This window comes from Dermacentor andersoni, chromosome 1 (assembly GCF_023375885.2).
Source record: "Dermacentor andersoni chromosome 1, qqDerAnde1_hic_scaffold, whole genome shotgun sequence".
Taxonomy (NCBI): Eukaryota; Metazoa; Arthropoda; class Arachnida; order Ixodida; family Ixodidae; genus Dermacentor; species Dermacentor andersoni.
The window spans coordinates 186,734,434-186,756,633 of NC_092814.1; the positions used below are offsets into that span (position 1 = coordinate 186,734,434).

Here is a 22,200-nt window from a genome sequence, read left to right on the forward strand (position 1 = left end):
ACTTCCTCGCTCCAGCGTTTTGATAAAGACTTTCTGCAGTCATTGAGTGAGACGTGTTCATGTTTGCTTGTGCACGCGTGACACCATGCTTGTTAATTCAGCTAGAAAGCGAATGTTTAAAACTTTATATGGCCGATAAAACTACTATCCTTACTTTTCGTATAGCTGTCTACTAATTTGCTATCGTAATCGATGCTTCACCTTTCGGGCGAAACTGCGACTTTTTTTATTTATTGCAACTTTAGTGCATTGGGAGTAAATCATTGTTTTTTAAAATGAGAGAAAGTTGTATTTCTGTAGGAAAGAATGAGGTGCGCGTTACAATAGAGAGCATTTTTTTTTTTCTTTTTTTGGTCGCGAAAAACGGGTGCGCATTACAATCGAGGGTGCGTTAGAATCAAGTAAATATGGTGAATATCATGAAAGAAAGAAAACAAAATAATTCGGTCCTCCACTACTGTGTGCCTCATAATCAAATTGTGGTTTTGGCACGTAAAACCCCATAATTAAATTTTTTTTACACACCTAGTTAAATGTGTAACACTTTTTCAGACAGCAAACATACTGTTCAATGGTTTTAGCTGCACTGAAGTATCCTGCCTGAATAAGAGCTCCTTGACATAGGTGTGCGCCATCACAATGCATGCCCAAAGCCCTCACTTTCCCAAAGCCCTCACCTTCCAGCCATTTGGATGTATTCAGCAGGCAGCAGGTCCCGGTTGCTAATGCCATCGTGCTTTCGGATGCTGTCAAAAACAACTGTCCGAGCAGGCATGTTGACACCCATAGCAAATGTCTCCGTAGCAAACAGCACCTTAAGAGAAGAGTATGCAATACCTTTCAGGCATTCATACAGAGTTTCTTGCAACAGGTAGGATTCATTATGAGATGGTGAGTTATTAGTAGACAGGAAATTCAAGCTGAACAATTCTGCAGGTTCTCCTACCAAATTATTATAGACACTTCCAAGTATCTATAAACAAACTTATTGGAATGCACACATGCTGAAAGAAAAAGCATACCTAGACGGGAAATGAAATTAATACTGCATGTGACACTGTAGTGAGGTATCAGTAATGGCGCTTTAAATGCTGAAAATGAAAAGAATACATGACTCAAGATGATCCGGTGGATTTTTGTGCCATATTGCACAAGGCTCACTACATATAAGCTGATTTATATTTCTGCATTTTAGTGGATATTGTCTTTTTGCTCATAATTTTGGAAAACATAGCATGCTTATTCATACCATGTCGCTAACAAACATGTATCTCACTCAGTTGCAAACACAACGGCTTCATAGTTCGATCTTGCCGTACTGACCTTCACAAGGCCACGCTGGAAGAGCATCTCAACGGCCTCCTTGAGAATGGGCAGCACACCGCTATGGTGAACTCCAAAACCAGCCTCCAGGAGGCCTCGCAATGAGCGTAGCTGTGGTAGCCGTTGGTCAGCACGGCTCAATCGGGACACCACGTTGTTCTGCAGGAAGCGCCGTACAGCCCCCTTCTCCTCGGCGGTAGTCAGGTCAAGTGCTTGCAATAACTGGGCATTTTCATCACAGCGACGACGTGACAGAGTGAAACAAATTGCTGGTAGCCGGTCTGCCTTGCGAAGGTGCTGAATTAGACCCTGGTACCGGGTCTTGTCCTAGGAAATACAGATGAACATGACAACAGAAATATTAGTCAACGTAAGTTCAATGTAAGATCAGCTTGACAACTATGTATAGGATTTTATGGCGCAAGGGCCAGTAATGGCCAAAGAGCACCAAGAAATGCCGTGATTTAGTCGATGGTATAGTCAATCACAAAGGGTATATGCGACATGGCTGTATAGTAGCCTAAAAACATTTGCTGTAATGTGCGCAAAATGTGTATGTATAAAAACATGACAGTAATATGTAGAGTGCAAAATTATACATAGAATAAACATAGAAGATATGCTATGAAGGCGTGATAGACTATAAATTTGTTTACTTAACGGATACTGATGGGCTAGTTGGTGAACCACGATATTGATGAAGCAGTGCACTTGGAATAGACACTTCACACATACATGAAAAACAAGCATGTGCACTTGTCAAGCAATACTATAAAAGGCGGGTCTTTGAGCAATAAAGCAGTAGTTGCAGTCCACCATCTGCATATGTCCTTGTTCATGTGTGAGTGAACATGCCTATTTCAAGTGTCATGCTTCATCAATAAATGTGTTGTCTCTGGCAGGAGAGCTAGATCAGTTCATTTATTTGCTTTTTAATTAGCGCAAATGTCAGTGACACTTGAGCATTTATTTCAGCGACGCATCATTGTGTTGTTGTATTGATGCATATCCACTTCCAGATATAAATTGTTGGTGAGCCCACTGCATTTTGAGGTGAGAAATTGGACGAGAAAATTCTTGCAGTATATACAGAGCACGGTTTGACTATATTCATTCAGCTACACTACCTGTTGAGCTTATATCACACTGCATACATGCATGTGACCTCTTGACACACGCATTTGACAAGAACAAGGTTGCAACAGTGATTAAAGAATGGTGCCATAGTAGGACAATCGAATATATTTGTCTCCATTCACATGCAATAGCATGACAACAGTACAAGAACAAAAATTTCACCAAATCGCACAAACTTTGAGCAAACAGCATAGTCACTTCCCACTCTTCCAACATGCTTTGGGTTTTGTTCAATTTGTAATTTTTGAAGGCCACCACTAAAATCATGGCAATGAAAGCAAGACATGGCTTGAACACTTTTCCACTTGTCTTTTGACGTGTAGCATTGTGTTGACACCTAGCAACTGTGGTGCAACTGAAATGCATAGGCACAGGCCTTTAAATCCGCTGGTGTAAAGATGTGTGCTGTGGCATAAACTTCACAGACAATGTCGCAGGCAGTTAAAAATTTGTGTGGCACTTAACGAACTACAACATTAGGGCCTGTTCACACTGGGCAACAAGTTGGCCAACCCTGTCTGAAACATACAAGAAATGTGCTGCTGGCAGCCGTGTCACAACAGACCACCACAAAATGCAGGGAAATATGCTCTTCACAAGCACTGACAACCTGTTGGCCAACAGTGTCCACAAAAAAAGATATTCCATGTACATGGTGGCTGTAGTAAAAGCACGAACTGCTCAGTATACATGTGTAGTTTCACTGTTGTCGCAAGAAGGCCCTTCTTGCAAAGCAGTTTCGCCTTACCTTGGTTTTGTCACAAATTTCCTGTGATGATATGTCTTAATTATGACTCCATCCCAATTTTAGGCATGCCTGAAGCTTATAGTGCATGCAAGTGGAACGCATCACCATGCATATGCAACTGAGAAGTGTTCATTATTGATGCCAGAAGGCAATGTATAAAGCAAGCACAGTAGACGTAGTTTCACTGGGGAGAAGCTTACAGCAAAATTAAAGCATGAGAGGACCACACTGCATCTGGGAAATCCATGGTTCAGTTTTTGTTCTTGGAAACAGAAGTTTCTGCAAAGAGGCAACATTATGTGATAGGCACTCCTTGCAGAAACGATCCTTGAGCTGCCCAATGGATTAGAAATTACAAGAAAATAATAGCGAAATCTAATGGAATGTGCAGAGTTGGAGCACCTCAGAAATTAACAAAATGGAAAAAAGTAGTGCAGCTTCATAGCAAGCACCTGGATGTGTGCATGGAAAAAAAATGAGCAGAAAAAGGTGGCTGCACTTGCTGCTGCAAACATATTGTCCCTCGTTTTTGTTGCCAAAAGCTCACATCCAGCAACATTGTTGCTTTTGACAACAGAGATGTTGACCAGCCTATTAACTGTTAAAAACTCACATCATATGTTCGAGTCGCCTTCATGGTTTCTTTCCGTCTTGCACAGGCCTTCATGTAGCTATAATACAAAAAGCACAGGAAAGGTTGCAACCATAAGACTCAAAATGAAAGCCAATTGGTGCAAAAATTTCTCAGATCCACAATAGAGTTGATTAAACAGGAGACCAACCTGGCAGTCTGGAACTTGTTAGTAGCATCCAGAATAAGAAACGTTTCCTGATTGAAATACAGGTGATGTTCCAGAGGCACGGGACGTTTCGTGGTACAAATGACGTACAGCTTGCGCTCCTTAATACGCCTGAGTCAAAAAATAATATACAGGCCTGAGCTTCAAAAAGAAAGATTCTCTAGTTTCATGGCTGGAAACAATTGTTAGCTTAGTTGCACGTTAATAACCAGTCACTAACTTCGGCACTTAACGAACAATAACTCACAATACACAATAAGGTGCACTGTACAAAAAGATGCAATGCACAACAATGCACAACATGCTATAAACACCTTCCTATGACCTTGGTAATGTGTATAAGTGCGACTGGACGAGGACGAAAAAGGAAACAGATACACAGACACAGCACTTCACTTTCAGCTATAGATTTTATTTTCGCACGCATCGATAAATATATACCGTGCGAGCAGAAACAAACGTAACAGCAAAAAAGAACATTGATTGGTGCAATTCGTTGAACCGAACACGTGTGCAAGGCAAGGGAAAAAAACATGTACTACAATGGTCACAAAGATAAACTAAGGAATCCTATCTCCTTTTCCGATAGTGACACCGAAGGCTTGCTTACGCACTTTTGCTCTAATTTTGCTATCTCGTAGGCCTCTACAATCTCCCTCGTCATCCTGCTATGAGCCTTATACAGAACGGAAGTGCTTTCAAACATGGGCTTGCAGGAACAGTCTTGGCAGTGAATACCCAAATGACCCGAGATTACCTTAGTGACGGTTCAACGTGTTCGGTTCACGTGTTCGGTTCAACGAAATGCACCCATCAATGTTCTTTTTTGCTGTTACATTTGTTTCCGCTCGCACGGTATATATTTATTGATGCATGCAAAAATAAAATCTATAGTTGAAAGTGAAGCGCTGTGTCTGTGTATCTGTTTCCTTCTTCGTCCTCGTCCAGTCGCGCACACACTACCATGGATTCTAACCAACTAGCCCGCCAACGTGTTTTAATTAAGTTCCTATGACCTATAATGTTCTTAGGCATTTGGTGGTAAAGCATTAGAGAAAGAAAGGCACGTTGATAGAGAAGCAAGTTCATTTTAAAATCTTTTTAAAATCTAATTTTTCTCTTTTTTATCACACGTTATTGTAGTCCAGGAAAGAAAAATGCTTGCAATAAATGCTACTAATGCAAACACAAACCCAATCCAATTGGCAAGGCTCAATGCGTTTGGTACAGTGGCACTAAGCAGGACAAGTCCAACATGGCTTGGCAGCATGATGAGGACTTCTTCCCAAACAACACCACGCTGCAGTAAAGGAGAAGTAAAATTATGCAATGTGCATGCCTTCATAAAGCATATTTGAGCATTTTCCGGCTTTATTTACAAGTGTGTTCAAAAGGAGACCGAAATGATTGCGCAGTGCTCAAATCAGTGAACAGAATGCACAGCGGCTAGTTATGCTCACTAGTGGCAGCCCTTGCTAATACAACGGTTTTTGCCAAATCGCTCTATCACTACCAATAAGCAAGCTACAGCCATTGAACTAAACAGGCACAGTTACTGGCCTGCGATTTTTTGAGGCAGCAAAAATGAAGGACTTGAAAGAGCAATATGTGTGCATGAAATTCTACCTTAAACTTGGGAAAACTGCAACTGAAACGTAGAAAATGGTTCAACAATCTTTTGGGGACGAACATGCGAGCCAATTACAGTGGTTTGAGTGGGACAGTCTTTAAAAGGGAAAAAATGTCAAGTGATGAAGATCTCCGAAATTGACAACATTCTATGTAAACAGAAGACGTAAATTTGGTTCTCCAAAATCACCGTTTCACTATCACAAAGATTGCTGGAAAGGTAGGTATCAGCTTCGAATTGTACCAAGCAATTCTAACAGAAAAACTCAAAATCGCATTGCCATACAATTTGGCCCCATGTTTTGACAAAGGACCAAAAAGTGTACCATGTTAACATCGACCAACTGCTTGATTGTGTCAGCGCTGAGGAAAACTTTTTAAAACCTATCATAAGAGGAGACAACACGTTGGTGTACAGGTTTGACATCGAAACCAAAGCTCACTCATCACAGTGGGTGGGGCAAGCACTGCCCCGACTGAAGAAAGCTCAGATGAGCCGCTCCAACATGAAGATGATGTTGGTGGTTTTCTTTGACTGGCAAAGTGCAATCCACTACAAGAATGTTCTGCATGAACAAACAGTAAACAAGGATTTCTATGTAAAGGTTCTGAAGCGTTTGAGGGAAGCCGTGCACTGGAAAAGGTTTCAGCTGTGGGCGAATGAGAGTTGCGTGTTGCACCACACGACAATGCACCAGCTCATTCTTCGCTCCTTGTGTGCAATTTTCTGACAAAAAACCAAGCGACCGTTGCCCTCCAGTCATGCTACTCCCCAGATACTGTTCCAGCAGACTTGTTTTAATTTCCGTAATTGAAGTCTCCCTTGACAGGACATTGTTTCATCACATTTGAAGAGATCAAGAAAAATTTGAATAATGAGCTGTTTCTTATTTCTAAAGAAGCATTCCAGAAGGCATTCCAAAGTTGGAAGAAAAGTGTTGCAAGCAAAGGGAACTACTTCAATGGTAACAAAATTGAGTAAGCTGCCTATTTAAAAAATGAAGTTCTTGTTGCAACAGTCTGGTCTCGTTTTGATCACACTTTTTATTTATTTACTTATTTATTTATTTATTTATTTATTTATTTATTTATTTATTTTAATCCAGGAATATAATCTTACATTTTGTCCAGAAACCATTCTGTTGGCATGAAAGCTTACTATATTTATTGACCACTATATATACAAAAGATGCTTGCTATTTAGTAAGCAATTGTTTTAGATGCAAAGTATACACAGTGTACAACATGCACTGAGCTGGTTCCATCATTAAGAATATGCAGCTATTATATACATAAGGTTTCATACAAAAATTACTAGAGAGCAGTCGGGAGCCACAATTCTACAGCCACTACAACCATAAAAATCATGAGCAGAGCATACAGTTTTAACTTTGCTACAGCTCCACTGCGAAGTCATTCTGTGGTTACTTTTACAGCTTTTTGAGCTTCATTTTTGTTGCCTGCCGGCCTCACGACACTCATTTAAGCAGTTAGATGAAATCGAGGGTCTGAGAAAATCTCGTCTGGTCAGGAAGAATCCTGGCAAGAACACGATTAAGCAGAGACGTTGACCAAGCAGTGTGAACAAGGCTCCCATGTGGGGTCCGAAATGTCAGTTATGAGAAGAAATAAGAAGAAAAAATTTCACCTTGGTCGGTGGCTGTTTTCTGTTCTTGCCATTAGCAACTAAATATTTAACATTCCCAACTCATTCAATTAGTCAAGAACGTTTCAGTGAAAACAAAATGCTGCCTGTTTAGAACCCATGTGTCTCCAATTTTTTACAATAAACAGAAATACTCACAATGGGTAGATTAGCTTTAATGCTTCAAACAGTCTTTTTCTCTCTAAAGAGTACTCGGCAACTGAATAGTAGCATTCACAGGCTAAATTATAATAATCATTGCCATGCAAAAAAATTTGTGATGAAAAGCTAACTTCAAGAAGCATAATACAGGGTTTGCATAAAAAGTATCGGGAACAATTGTTTTCTGACGTAACTGTACATTGCAGCGTGCTCGCACCATGCATGCACGGTGGAGGGGGATGTGACCTTCAAGACGCGCCAAGCGCCAGTCGCCTGCAAGCATTCGTTCAGGTTAGATCGTGTTCTTAATGGATCCGTGTCGAGTGACTGGGTACTGCAAAATACAGCGAACGATTGGAACAGTGGTATGCCATCAATATTTGTTTTGGACTGGGTAAATCAGATACGGAGACATTGGGCATGATTCACAAAGTGTTCAAGGATGAAAGCATGTCACAAACTGCAGTTTTTAAGTAGCACAAGCTCTTCAAAGATGGCCGAGAGATTGTGGAGGATGATCCCCGCGCTGGACGGCCACTGACGTCAAGAAACAACGACAATGTGCAATGTGCGCGTGAAATGCTGAATTCAGACCGTCTCTTAAGTCTTCAAATGGCCGCAGATGAAATTGGCATTGATAAGATGACAGTGCACAGCATTATCACTGAAAATCTGGCGATGCAAAGGATATGCGCTAAACTCACCCCGAAGGTTTTGACACAAAAGCAAAAGCAGAGGTGAGTGTCTGCTAGCATTACAACCTTCTGCAACACGTTGAAGAAGACCCCAGCTTTTTGGACAATGCAATCACTGGAGACGAAACTTGGATATTTCAACACGACCCGGAAACAAAGCGGCAAAGTTCTGAATGGCACACTCCGGCATCAAGTCATCCAAAAAAAGACTCGAATGAGCAAATCCAGAGTGAAAGCCATGCTCATTGTTTTCTTCGATGCAAAGGGGATGGTCCACTACGAATTTGTACCTGAGGGGCAGACAGTGAACGACACTTTTTACCTAGAAGTGCTAAGAAAACTGAAGGGTCAACCAGGTGAGGCCAGCCATCGCTGAAAATTGGAAATTGCATCACGATAATGCAACCAGCCACATCTGCACCAAGGTCAGCGACTACCTGATGATAAACGGCATCGTGACGATTCCCCAACCCCCTTACAGTCCCAACTTGGCACCAGCAGACAATTTCCTATTCCCAAAAGTGCAATCCTCCCTCAAAGGACACCACCATGGGTCCCTAAGTGCTGTCAAAGAAGCTTGTACATGTGCCCTTACGAACCTCCTGGAATCTACCGAGTCGTGGAAAAGCCGTTGGCAGAAGTATGCCAACGCTCAAAGGAAGTACTTTGAAGACCTTTGAGGCATTGTAGCAATATCTCTAATAAATCTATTTTTATACAAAACTTTTTGTACAAACCCTGTATAAGAAGCCACATGGGCAACCAAAACTGGGGTCCATATGAAGCCTAGAAAATTCATGTCTTATCCATAATTCCCATACTGAGTGAACTGGCACATTTGGTGCTCATAAAGACACTAGTGCCAGATTTCTTTCAGTAATATTTGTATAAATCTTCATGAAGTGAATGCACCCAGGTATGTGATGACAAATAAGGCTAAGTAGCAGCAAAATAACAGGTTAAAATGAACACGTAAAATAGGCAATAAAAATTAAGCAATGTATTCACATGCCCTCACCCCCTCACAGCACTGAAAATAAAGCTTCTAAGTTTGTTTAACCACCACCATGATTGCAGCAAGTTTAAGGTTTTTACTAAGCACATGTGTTCCTATAATGCCTTATTCATTGCAGCAGGATAGTGAGTTGGGCTAGTATGAAATTTATCAGGAGCATTTGAAAGTGCAACAGCCAAAGCCTGAACACTGTGATAAGCACTTGTGTCTGTCACTGCATCCCTGTCTATTACTGCACTTCAAAGTAATGCAAAGTAACTCAATAATATGTTACTTTTCAGCTAAATCTGCACTTAAACTGACATATAGTAGCTGTACACAACTGTATTCACCACTTCTTTGTCAAACTAAAAGTTGTGAAACCAGGAATAAATTTCAAGATAAGCAATACTTCTGTGTAGTGGCAATGCATCATAAATTTTGAAGTTTAAGTCAATTCATAATGTAAAGCTACTTTTGGTGCACAAAAATACTTGATTTATCATGACACAAAGCTCGGCAATATATTTATTTTTATTTATTTATTTATTTTATTCAATACTGCCGGCCGCCTTTTGGTAGCCAAGGCAAGAGTGGGTACATGACGTTCACATATTAATGGTCCATAAAAAAAAACAGTAACAACAGTAACAACTCTTTCTGGTACTGGCCTCATGCAGAACACTTCTGAAGCATCAGAGTCTAGAGTGCACTCCGACACACTTATCAGATTTGCATAAAGGTCACTGCTGGTTGCAGTGCTGCTCACGATGTGCATGCATGATCATCATTTGTCAGGGCCCTGCAGTAGTGTAAGGAGGACAGTACTTCCTCATACACTGTCAATATTGATAAAATTTTCAAAGGGAAGGCTGCAATAAAGGAGTCAATAATCAGCATCTTTGATTACACCCACAGCTGTGCCCATTTAGACAAACTTTCTAACTACTTTTTCCTTTTGTGCTCCCTTGCTTTCCGCACATTTGTCTTGTGCGTTCACATGGCTTTATCCCCAAGCCAGAAAAAAATAATAATAATGATAAAACATAAATGGAAATTGACATTGCTGGAAAATGGATACAACCACATCGCTTTTCTTTTATTATTTTATTCTTCTACACACGCGAGACAGATATTTTTCATGAGTAAATTAAGGTTTATTACTCAGTACTACTAGGATTACCTATCAATAGCAGCCTTTACCGGTATGTCATAGTTTCAACACATCCCAGAGTCCACCAGGAATAGCATTTGTGATAACAGGACACTTATAAGAGCTGGCACCATAACATGAAAATATTTCAACACAGCTGATAATTAGATACACGCAAGTTTGAGTGAACAAAATCTTAGAGTCTTTTTTTTTTTCCTGTTCTGTGCTGTATGTCTTTTGTAAATTGACGTTTTTCATTTGAAACTGGATTTATGTAAATATTCTTGCTGTATTTTTTACTACACTTTTCAGTTTTCGCAGATAATGTTGTCCATATGCATATAAGTAAATCAGGATTTCTCAGTGCTAAACATAACTAAACATATTCAGTAAGACACAAGTGGCTAAGAAAAATTTCCTAAAGAAACTAAATTACCTTTTAAAAACATACTTGGGTTTTAACGTGTCACAACTGTAGCAGCTTCCACTGCATAAACATTCTAAGGCTGAGAGACAAATATTCAGGTAACAATTAACACATTATGACATTGCAGATTAGTGAGCACTGCGAGATTATACCACAAGCGAGTAAGGCAACGAAGAGCTTTCATGCTATACAGCACACGCCATTAAGATCATAGTTTGAAAAAGTCTACAACCGAATCATGACTTTCAAAGCAGTACATAGCACCACATTTAAAATGAACATAAACTCACATCAGGATCATTAATGTAGTGGCATTCATCAAATATGACCCATTCTAGATCAGCCACCACATTTGACTGGTTGTAAAGCATAGATCTGTAAGCACAAGTGGAGAGAAGTAAGTCGGACATAAAGAAACATCCCACTAAACACCAAACACTAGTCTGGAAGGCACTGTATAGTGCCTTCCACAAACCAATAGCAGATACTGTGTGAATTCTTACAGATGGCATGTGCAGCCACAGCAGTAGTCACACAGCACCTTGTTGAAACTTCTTCCTCACTTGTCCACTGTCATAGTGATCATCATTCTTTAAAGGGACACTAATGCAGAGCACTAAATCAGTTTAGACTGATAAAAAATATTTTGAGAACTCTGTTGTCATTAACTTCAAAATAACATGTTGCTTATTAGAAAACAAAATAAAGTTCATAGTGTCAGTTTTTGAATTTCGTGCCAAAACCCCGACACTGGTATGTCAATGTGACATCACAGATTTGAAAGTATTTTTTTCATATTTGGGCAGCGTTGGCTCAGCGAAGGTTCCAGGAACTTGCCATGTACAATGTTTGGCTCCTTTAGAACACAATTTAGTCAATCTTTACCGCTAAGTAAATAACTAGGCTCTAGATGACGCCATCAAAATCCATGATGTCATGGCAAGCTGGTTTTGGGAAATTCAAGGAGGAGTCACTGCCTGTCTTGTGTTCTTGCATTTTTTCTGGATTACGAAGCAGCTTTTCACAGTAAGAATGGTGTTTTTGGTGTTGTGAAAAGGTAATTTACGAATACAAAAGAAAATTTTTCTCTTTAGCGTCCCTTTAAGCCACCATGTTTGTTAGTATTCTCTGTTCCTTCACAGGATTCAGAAAAATATCAGTGAAACCCGCAACTGCATTTAATGCAAACAAAAACAGTGCCAAGGGCTGATATAATAGCAAGCCCACTGATTTAAGTGCTAGCAAGATCGGAAACAACAGAACCAAGGGCAACTGTCCACCTATCAACAGTTGCAAGCTCCTAACAATGCTGAGCTCATAATGGATGGAGTACAACACTGACTTCATGAACTCATCTGACCTGAATTCTGTGGAAGCCCATAATAGAATGGATGAGAAATTGTTAACAAATATTGTCATTTAATGGAACAATGAATAACTTCCTGAATTATGATAAAGAATTGTATGACAGTAGGGTAAGTCAATGTAGGCAGAGACAAGAAGGCTAGATGTTACAGAATTGTAGCATGCAGTAAGACTGTTTTTCTCATTTGGTATTGGTGCTTAATGTCGTTTTCTCCTAAACAGTGCCAGGGCAAATCCTGAGCCCAAAAGAGCCAACCTCCTAGCTTACAGAACGTTCCAAAAGAGCAGTGTCTCATGCATGCGTGTCAGATTAATTACCAATGTGACACAAGATTACTGGGGTAACACTGGAGTGGTATGTAGTACATGAATTTGCCTAACTTCACCCCTTCAGTTTCAAAGGGCTTTGTGAATTGGCAAATCAATCACATTCAACAAGATGTTGCCTTATAAAGAGAATAATGCACAATGATTACGATTGTGTGCAGAGACTTACTGCCTTGCTATGTTTAGAATACTTTAAGCTTGGAAATTTTAGACAGTTAAACTGCAAGAAATAATGTCACAAGAACATTTTTAGCCACAAGTACGAAGATTAGAAAAATCCATGTACTACAATTACCATCATTTCCATGGTAGCTGAAAAATCGCTGCACAAAATAATTTTTGTAGGAAAATCTTATGACTCCTGCTACATGTCCATCTGTAGCCGCAAGCTGTAACATAGCTTGGAAACAAGCCAGGCACACAGAAGTCAGACAAAGCATAGGGCCACGGGGACCATTCTTATTAAAGAAGGATATGTCCTGTTTAAATTTTGTCCTATCTAGTCATGGCAGATCAGGGATTCAATCCTGATATTGTGCATAAAAGAGACATGGCAGCACTGAACACATATGAAAGCAAGTCAGAACTGGTTGCGTGCAAGCACGGTGGCATCACGTCCACACATGTACTATATGCTGTACTAGAACCAAATTCCCAATGTGCTATAACATGCTAATAATGAGACACTGCAAAATCAGAACAAATCATGCTACTATTGGGTAAAAATGAAAATCAAGCTGGTGCATGCCTGAGAATTTCTGTTGTCATGATGAGACAGGATGCCTCCTTGTTGATCTGTACATCGCCTGTGATAAGCCCAATGTCTGTAAAGGTTTCTTTGAAGTCACGGTACTTTTCATTGGACAAAGCCTTGATAGGTGATGTGTAAATTGTCCTGAGTAAAGAAAAATTCAACTCAGAACACAGATCAGGACCTGCACTTTTTATAAAGAACCAAGCTTATTCATCAGTAATGGTTCCAGCTTATACACAGACCTTGTCATGTGACGTCGAGAGAGTGCAATGGCATATTCTGCAACTACAGTTTTGCCTGCAGAAGTGTGAGCAGCCACAAACACAGAATCCCTGTTTTCTAAGTGAGCAATGGCCTTCTTCTGAAAGGTGTCCAGTTCAAACGGCCACTGTAAAGACCACAAAAGTTTTGCTTAACACAGTACAACATAAAAGCAACTTTTTCATTAAATCATATCAGCTCTTACAGCAGCATGGCCCACTCATAAGGGCACAAAATGTTGCTCATAATGAACAGCCACTTTGGCATTAACTTTTGTGTGGGCTCTATGAAAGAGTAATTTAATAGGTTATTAAAAGGAATAACATAATAAAACATGAAGTAGGTGACATTCAAGTCAGTTAAAGTCATTGTGCCCATATCATTGAGGCTACTCCGTAACATGCCACGTGATATCATACAACCCAAAGGGCTGCAAGCAGCGCACATGCAGAAACTGAATGCAAAATCTTTTTGTGGAAACAATGTCTGACACCAGATGCCACTGCCGCCACCACCGGATTTTCTGTGACACGGGCTCCTTAATGCTGTTGCATCAATACACATGATATTCAAGCTTGATGATGATGTATGGGAGTTATGGCGCAAGGGCCAGATATGGCCAAAGAGTGCTATGCACATAGTGATAAGTTTTCAATGAATTGTTTTTGAAATGGAGAAATGTACTGGGAATGTTGGATGTAGAATGACTGTAAATAGGACTAAAATCAGCTGCTGTAAATTGCATAAAATATATTATTAAAATAATGACAATGACTAGAGATGCGAGCTATAACCATAAATGTTTTGCTACGAAGGGATGATGTAATAAAATGTGCAGGTGAAAGTAGCACTGGTGCCTCAACAGGGCCCTTGAGTGCAAGGGCCAGGAGGCATGTGCTCCGCGAAAATGCAATCGCAGCAGCAGCCTCTGGGGAGAGGATGCACTACAAGTCTAGGGGGCTAATAATTCCCAATATACCAGCTTCTTGATGAAACCTTAAAACTAACTTGTGGTCCAAAACAGCTCTATGCCAAGAAACACTGCTAGGTGGAGAGGAGCATGTTGTTTATATGCTAAAGGGAGGTATTTTTTTCTTTGAGATTCTAATTCATGGCACTTTATTAAGACATGAAGTACAGTCAGCGTCTCACCACACATACTGCAGATGGGAAATTCATTACCGATCGACAGGTGAGAGTGTGTTTCATACATGTGGCCATTTCAAAAACAGCAGAAGAATACCTCAGTTCGTCGTATTTTCGCAACGGGTGACCAATTCCCTCACTGCGGCTTAATGACATGGAGTTTATTAAGTGTTTCTGTGTCCCATAAGTGCTGCCAATGGCCCCTAAGGCTTTTCAGCAGAAAAGGCTTCAAATCCATCACAGGGACAGCTATAGGGGAGGACTTCCCTTTATGGCTAGGGAAGCTGCAGTTTCAACTGCAAGCATGTTGCCCTCAAAACCTCTATAGCCAGGTACCCAGCATATTATAACACACTGATTAGATCTAATGCTGTGCACAGTACTGAATATAGCTAAATGAGAACAGCATTTTTGTGTTCAAAGAGTGACATTCATGCTTTTAAGACACTTAAAAAAGAGTCAGTAAATATAACAGTTTTTTGAAGATTTTTTTCCTTATATGTTTCACTGCAGTCAACAGTGCACAGGCCTCAGCAGTAACTATACTTGTTTCTGGGTGCAGGACATTGGATTGAGAAAAGGATGGACCGATCGCAGCATACGACACACCAGCATGTGAGTGACTTTGATGCATCGGTGTAAAATTCTGGGCGAGAGCTTTTTTTTACTGAAGTTCAAGGAAATACATTCGGATGAGTATTTCCAGAGCATTCTTTGTGACCTCAACAAACAATGTGTCAAATTCTACAATTTGCCATTGCCATGGCGGTGAGAGCTTTGTTGGAGGCATTAGATGATGCTCAAGGAGTGCCACACCCATTTCTTCACAGAATTCGCTCACCTGCAGTAGTAAGGGCTTTTTTGGTATAGGTTGTTTATGAAAAAGCGTGGAACATGTAGCACCATTTATGGAGTAACAAAGATGTTGGCAGTTTGAATTTACTTTCAGAAGATACGTAAGATTGGAGTAAGACCTTCAAGATCGAGGGACCACTCATTTGACCCTAAATAAAGACTTTGCACAGGGTTTGTCCTTAAGGCTCCAGTCTCAAGGTGGATGCCTAAATGGTGGACAGGATCCAGCATCTTTAGAGCACTGGGTGCAGTGGACTGATAAGCTATGTATGGCACCATATTCTATGCGTGAACAAATGAGGCTTTTGTATAAGTCTAATAAACACTTCCCGTCACTGCCTCATGTGGTGTGCAACAAAATGTTTAGTATATTTATTGCTTTTAAACATTTACCCTTGAGATACTTTATGTGGGGAATGAAAGTTAGTTTAGAGCCTAGAACAGTGCCTAAAAATGTGTTTTCCATGTCCACTGGTATGTGCTGTCTGTGTAGTTCTATTCCAGGATCTGTTATGAGCCCTCTCTTTTGTGTGAATAGAACACACAAGCTTTTATTCAGATTTATTTTAAAGCCATTTTGAATGGCCCACTTAGACACTTTGTTCAGGGCTACTTGAACCTGTCGCTCGCACACTGCAAGCTTACAGGATTTATAACCTATCTGAACATTGTCAATGTACACGGAATAAAATATGGCAGAAGGCAATGATGTTGGGGTGGATTCATTTTAACTATAAAGAGCGTACAGCTGAGCACGCCTCCTTGAGGTACCCTAGTTTCCTGTGTGAATGGATGGGACAGCGCATTACCTATTTTGACCCAGGAAGTACGGTTCTGCAAGCAACTTTCTTTAACGTTTAGCATGTTCCCACGAATGCCTCTTGCCAACAGGTCACGCAGGATTCCATAACGCCATGTCGTGTCGTACGCCTTTTCCATATCGAGAAATACAAATCTGAATTGCTTGTGCATGTATGCATCATGAATGTTTGTTTCAATGAGCACGAGATGGTCGGTTGTAGACCGGCCTTCTCTGAAACCATATTGATGAGGATCAAGCCGTCTATTTAATTCCAGAAAATACAGAAGACAATGATTAATAATTTTTTCGAATAATCTAAAAAGCCAACCTGTGAGTGCAATCGGCTGATAACTTGTCACGGAGGAGGGGTTTTTCCCCTGTTCTAAAACCAAACGACTATGGCTTCTTTCCACCTAGATGAAAGGTACACCGCAGCCTATATAGCATTGTAAAGTGCAAGTAGCATAATTTGAGCATCATTTATGCTGCTTAATCATGTTGTACATGATTTTGTCAGGTCCAGGTGCAGAGCTAAGGCAAGCAGTTAGGAAATGGTAAAAGAGAAGTTATAAGGTTCGTTGTGGCTACATTTGCGGTCGGTTGCATTGCATTGCATTGTGCTTTTTCTTTGTTTCTAGGAATGCCTTGGAATAATGAACAGAACTGGCTACGCGCTCGAAGTGTTCAGCAAGAGCATCAGCCTGGTATTCCAATGTATTTCCTTGGTCATCAACCAAGAGTAATGGCTGGGCTTGCTACTCATTAAGCCTTTTTAAACCATTCTACACTTTCGCCTTCTGCATGTAAGAGTTTATGCCTGAAAGAAACCTTTCCCAGCTTGCCCTCTTTACCTGCTTTCGTGTCCACCTTTCCTGTAACTTGACATGTCTAAACTCCACAAGATTTTCCACAGATGAAAATCAGTGCAATATGCGCCATGCTTTAGTTTGTTTCTTTTGTGCCTGCTTGCAGTCATTATTCCAGCAGGGAACTTGTCTTTTGGATGAGGTACCCTTTCTTTGAGGAATGCATTTCTCTGCTGTGCCTATATTAAAAGAAGTGAAATAGGTGCAGTCTATGCTAAAATCGCTGATAAAATCTTGTGTTAAGTATGAACTTTTTAAAAAACTCCCAATCAGCCGATGCAAGTTTCCATCTAGAGAAACGTTGAGCACAGTCTTCTTGCTTTGACAAGCTTAGCGTGACAGGAAAGCGGTCACTTCCAAAAGGATTTTTAATGACACTCCACTCCAAGTGGCCAAAAAGAGCTGCTTAGCCAATCGTTAAATCTAACAAAGAATAGGAATCATAATGGATGTTGTAGTAAATTGGCTTTTTCTTTTGAACCGGCAAGCACCAGAGCTCAATCGAAAGTTTTCCATTAGTTGGCCCCTTCAGTCACACCAGGAGTTTCCTCACAGACAGTTGTAGGCATTAAAGTCACCAGCGACAATGTAAGGCTCAGGGAGCTGATTAATGAGGCTATAGAATTCTGTCTTGCTGAGGTGTTAATCCAGTGGAATGTAAATAAAGCAGACAGTCACCAATTTATTGAACAGAATTGCTCGTACCGATACTGCTTCGAGGCGCGTCTGAAGAGCTAAATGCAGACAAGCTACAGACTTGTCAACGACTATTGCTACAGACCCCCGGACGGAGCATTCGCATCATCACAATCTTTGCGGAAAATGGGATATTGCTAGAGAAAGTTTGTTTGCATGGGTTTTAAATGTGTTTTTTTGAGCACACAGCACCTTTGGGTTAAATGAGTGTAGGAGTTCTCTGATAGTGTCATGGTTGTGGAAAAGTCATCTGACGTTCCATTGCAAGATTTCTGCCTCCATATTAGTAATGACGTTTGAGCTGTGTGTTTAAGAAACGGAAATTAGCTCACAGGGCCCTTTCCGGGCACCATCACATGAGCTTTTTCTTTTTTGGAGCGCTCGGTAGAAATGCGTCGCTCCTTAGGCACAGACAGTGCAATCTGACTGGGTGTTACGTCCATCACCTCTTGCGAGGCACTGGGCACGCGCTCTTGCAAGCGGTGTGTTTGGTGTGAAGGCCTCATCTCAGGAAATGAGACCCTTGAGGCCATCAGCCCAGAAGTCGATGGCCCCTTCTTCTAGGGCGGTGGAGCAGCATTACCTGCTGCCGCCAAGGGGGCGGATAGCATCACATCTGGCTCGCTGTGTGTGGGCCAAACAGCTGCTGGGAACCATTGTGGCGCTGCCCCCTGATGTGTCACTTTGGCAAAACTGTTCTTTGGCAGGTACAATACCCGCCTTCATGCCTTCTTGAACAATATCTTTCCCTTCCCTTTGATTGTTACAATTTCTTTTTTTTTTATCCAGGATGGGCAGGACCGTGAGTAGGTGGCGTGCTCACCATCACAGTTTCGACAGTGAGGAACATTCCTGCATGATTCAGCTGGATGTTCAGTGAACTACATTTGGAGCAAGTCAGTCGGCCTTGGCAGTTATGTGAACTGCGGTCAAACCTCTAGCATTTAGAGCATTGGAGGGATTGGGGAAATACAGCCTGACCCGGATCTTTAAGTAGCCTGTCTCGATAATCTCGAGTAGCATGCTTGAGCTGAATTTTAGAATTAGATGTTTAGTCTGAATCTCTTTTCCATCCCACCTCACTTTAATTCGTTTGACATTGATGACAGTTTGGTCACTTCAACAGTTCAATCTCGGTTAGCTCTACCAAATCATCATTGGAAATGATACCACAGATGGTGTTTATGGTAAAGTGCGGGGTCACATTCACTGGAATGTCCCTGAAAGACACAAAATACGGTAGCTTTCCGTGTTGCTTTTCATCACGGAGTTCCAGAAGATCACCGCTTGCCAACTTGGAGACATTATAACCTGGGCCAAAAGCTTAAGTCAGCAATTTCGCAACCAGAAAAGGCGAGACCATTCTCACTGGCTTTTCTGTTTTCAGAGAATGTATCAGATGAAATTAAGGAAAATTGTCAATTTGTCGGCCAAAAAACCAGAAGACTTCTTCGGTGCATCCTCGTTTCTGAGGGCGATCAGGGAGTGTGGGGAAAGAACTTGCCATAAGTATAGGTGAATTTTTTGGAAGCAAAGCCAGCCAACCACTATGGAGCTCAATGAGGGGACCCTGCAGGACTTGGAAAGGACACGTCCTGCAAATGCCAGCTGTATGCCACTACTATAACCAAATATGGAATAGCCAAGGTTGGCTACCCACACAAGGTTAACCTTTGCTGTGCGGAAAATTGGAAGTAAAAGGAAATAAAGAGAGGACAAGAAAAATAGAAGGTGAGAGAGCAAGACGAAAATTATTGAGGCGTATAGAAAAGGCAACTACCAATTTCCCCCGGATCGGTCAGTCCGGGGGTGCCACCTACGTGAAGCTGAGGCCAAAGGGGCGTGTCGCCTCTGCCAAGGGGCCACAACGGTCCAAACACCCGGCATCGGCTCAACCTCCAGGATCCCCTTTTCCTGGGACACAGCTAAGCCATGCACAGTTACACGCATGGTGGTCCAACCTCCATGTGCTCGGGTACGTGATGTCGCAACACACACCAAACACCTGCTGACAGATGCCCCTGCGGGCATATTCAAGCTCAACCCAGCTGCAAAACCAAGAACACATCTTTAACTCTTTGAGGGTCAATGACGTAAATATACGGCGCTGCAAACGAACTCCAAAATGGTCGATGCTGTATATTTACGGCGCCATCTGTACATTTAAAAAACGCACCAATTTCCCAACTTTTTCTTTTCTGTCATGTGCTGCCACTATGTGGGAATACAGAGAATTCTTTTCGCACACCTCCCTCTCTCACTTTTCGTTGCATGGTTTGTTTTAGCGCTAGTTTGCTCCCGCGCGTCTATATACTACCGCTCGCACAATGGCGCACGCACGGGCTGGCGGCAGCTTGGGTTTTGTTCCGCGGGCGGTTTCGGCTTTTTGCGGTTGCTCAAAGGGCAACCGCTTGTTTTTCGTTCGTTTAGTGCTCACAGGGGTGCGCGTAGGAAGGATGCTGCCGTGCATGCATTTCCATTGTGGTTTTTTTTTTAGACTCGCGAAACCTAATTGCCGCTGGTTGGCGATAAGATGAAGATTAGCGGAAGTTTGTCGCACGTTTTGCTTTTTTGATGGGCACACAATCACACAGTTGTCTTGAGTGCACGCACCTACGAAGTTAGATTACGCTATGGATGTACATATTAGTGTAAAAGCAGGAACATTTGGGTCTTGCGAAATATTCTAGTGTGCGCATTTTCAAAGCCTTGAAGTATAATAATGGATACAATTTTCAATTCTTAAAGGTTTATTTCCTTTTTTATTGTTGTTATTCATGAATGAAGAGTACATATATACCAACGCAAAATTTTTTTTTTTTTTTTTCACTTTACGGTCACCCTAGAAAAATTACGGTAATTATTTTTTCGAAATAACTCCCTAAGAATAATTGGAATCTGCAATAAAACAATCTACCCTGGGCGGTTGCATCTGGCGAAAAAAATCGACCCTCAAAGGGTTAACTAATTTTGCAAGCTTAACCCTTTCAGGGTCAATGACGTAAATAGACGGCGCCGCGAACAAGTCAAAAATGGCCAATGCCGTATATTTACGGTGCCGTCTGTACATTTAAAAAGCGAGCCAATTTCCTCATTTTTTGTTTCCTGGCATGTGGTGCCACTATGTGGGAATACACGGAATTTATTTCTCGCACCTCTCTCTCTCAGTTTTCGTTACATGGTTTGTTTTAGAGCTAGTTTTTCTGCTCCGACGCATCTATATACTAGCGCTAGCGCATTGGCGCTCGTGGGGGCAGGCAGTGGTTAGTTTGGGTTTTGATCCGCGGGTGGTTTCGGCTTCTTGCGCTCGTAAAACTGATGGCTATCTCGTTACTAAATCGCTCAAATGGCGACCGCCTGTTACTCGCTCATTTATTGCTCACAGGGGGGCGCATACGAAGGATGCCGCCGTGCATGAGTTTCCTTTTCTTTCTTCCTTTTTTTTTTTTTTTGGAGACGCGAAAACTAATTGCTTCTGGGTGGCGATAAGATGAAGATCAGCAGACGTTTGTCACACGTTTTGCTCTTTGACGGGCACACAACCACACAGTTTTCTTGAGTGCGCTCACCTATGCAGTTCGATTACACTATGGACGTAAATATTAGTGTAAGAGCAGGAACATATGAGACTTGCGAAATATTCTCGTGTGTGCATTTTCTAAGCCTTGAACTATATGTATAACAATGCATCAAACTTTTAATTCTTATAAGTTTATTTCCTTTTTTTATTGTTGTTATTCACGAATAAACAGTACATATATACCAAAGCAAAATATTTTTTTCTCACTTTACGGTCCCCCTAGAAAAATTACGGTAAATTTTAAAAAAAATAGGTCAATCTGAAGAACTTAAATCTGCAATAAAAAAATCGACCCTGGGCAGTTGCATAAGGCGAAAAAAATTGACCCTGAAAGGGTTCACACATAAAATGTGGTTTCAGTTCATAGTTGTTTAAATGCCGAGATAAAGGTTAATAAAAAACAATGTGGTTTTTACAATGCTGGAGTACAGTCGGAGATCTGATTCATCTTAAAATGTTAGCTATGTGATGCCCATTATGTGATGACTGAGCTGAGGCATGAGGCAAATGAGCCATCTTACAAGGTAAATGCATGACGACAAGTGGTATAAATGTTAATGGGAGCAGGGGAACATTTTTAACAAGTAACAGCACAGCGTACTTGTGTCTAGTTTTCTGTTTTAATAATTAGAGTATTGGGGGTTTCCTTTCTTTTTCTCTTCTTTTCTTTTTCTCTCCTTTTCTTTTTTACATAGTGAGAACAGTGACAATGTTGAAATAATCAAGTGATCAGAAAAACTGATTTCCCTAAGTAAAGATTCATTTGATAGCATTTTATAGCAACTGGATCAATAAAAATCTCAAGAATAGACTTTCGGTCAGTTTTTAGTTTCAG

At 41.1% G+C, this 22,200-nt stretch overlaps 1 protein-coding gene across 6 annotated transcripts in view; it reads right to left on the reverse strand.

Annotated features, from left to right (window-relative positions):
* Positions 1 to 22,200, reverse strand: part of tst (superkiller complex helicase subunit twister) — a 124,804-nt gene that overhangs the window by 66,055 nt on the left and 36,549 nt on the right. For all 6 annotated transcript variants that reach the window (XM_055062873.2, XM_055062872.2, XM_055062871.2 and 3 more), the window contains 8 exons: positions 13,402 to 13,547; positions 13,154 to 13,300; positions 11,004 to 11,088; positions 5,202 to 5,308; positions 3,991 to 4,119; positions 3,822 to 3,879; positions 1,324 to 1,650; positions 678 to 814 (listed from right to left, as the gene is read on the reverse strand). In XM_055062873.2, the coding sequence (XP_054918848.2) occupies positions 678 to 814; positions 1,324 to 1,650; positions 3,822 to 3,879; positions 3,991 to 4,119; positions 5,202 to 5,308; positions 11,004 to 11,088; positions 13,154 to 13,300; positions 13,402 to 13,547 (1,136 nt within the window). The remainder of the gene's footprint in view (positions 1 to 677; positions 815 to 1,323; positions 1,651 to 3,821; positions 3,880 to 3,990; positions 4,120 to 5,201; positions 5,309 to 11,003; positions 11,089 to 13,153; positions 13,301 to 13,401; positions 13,548 to 22,200) is intronic.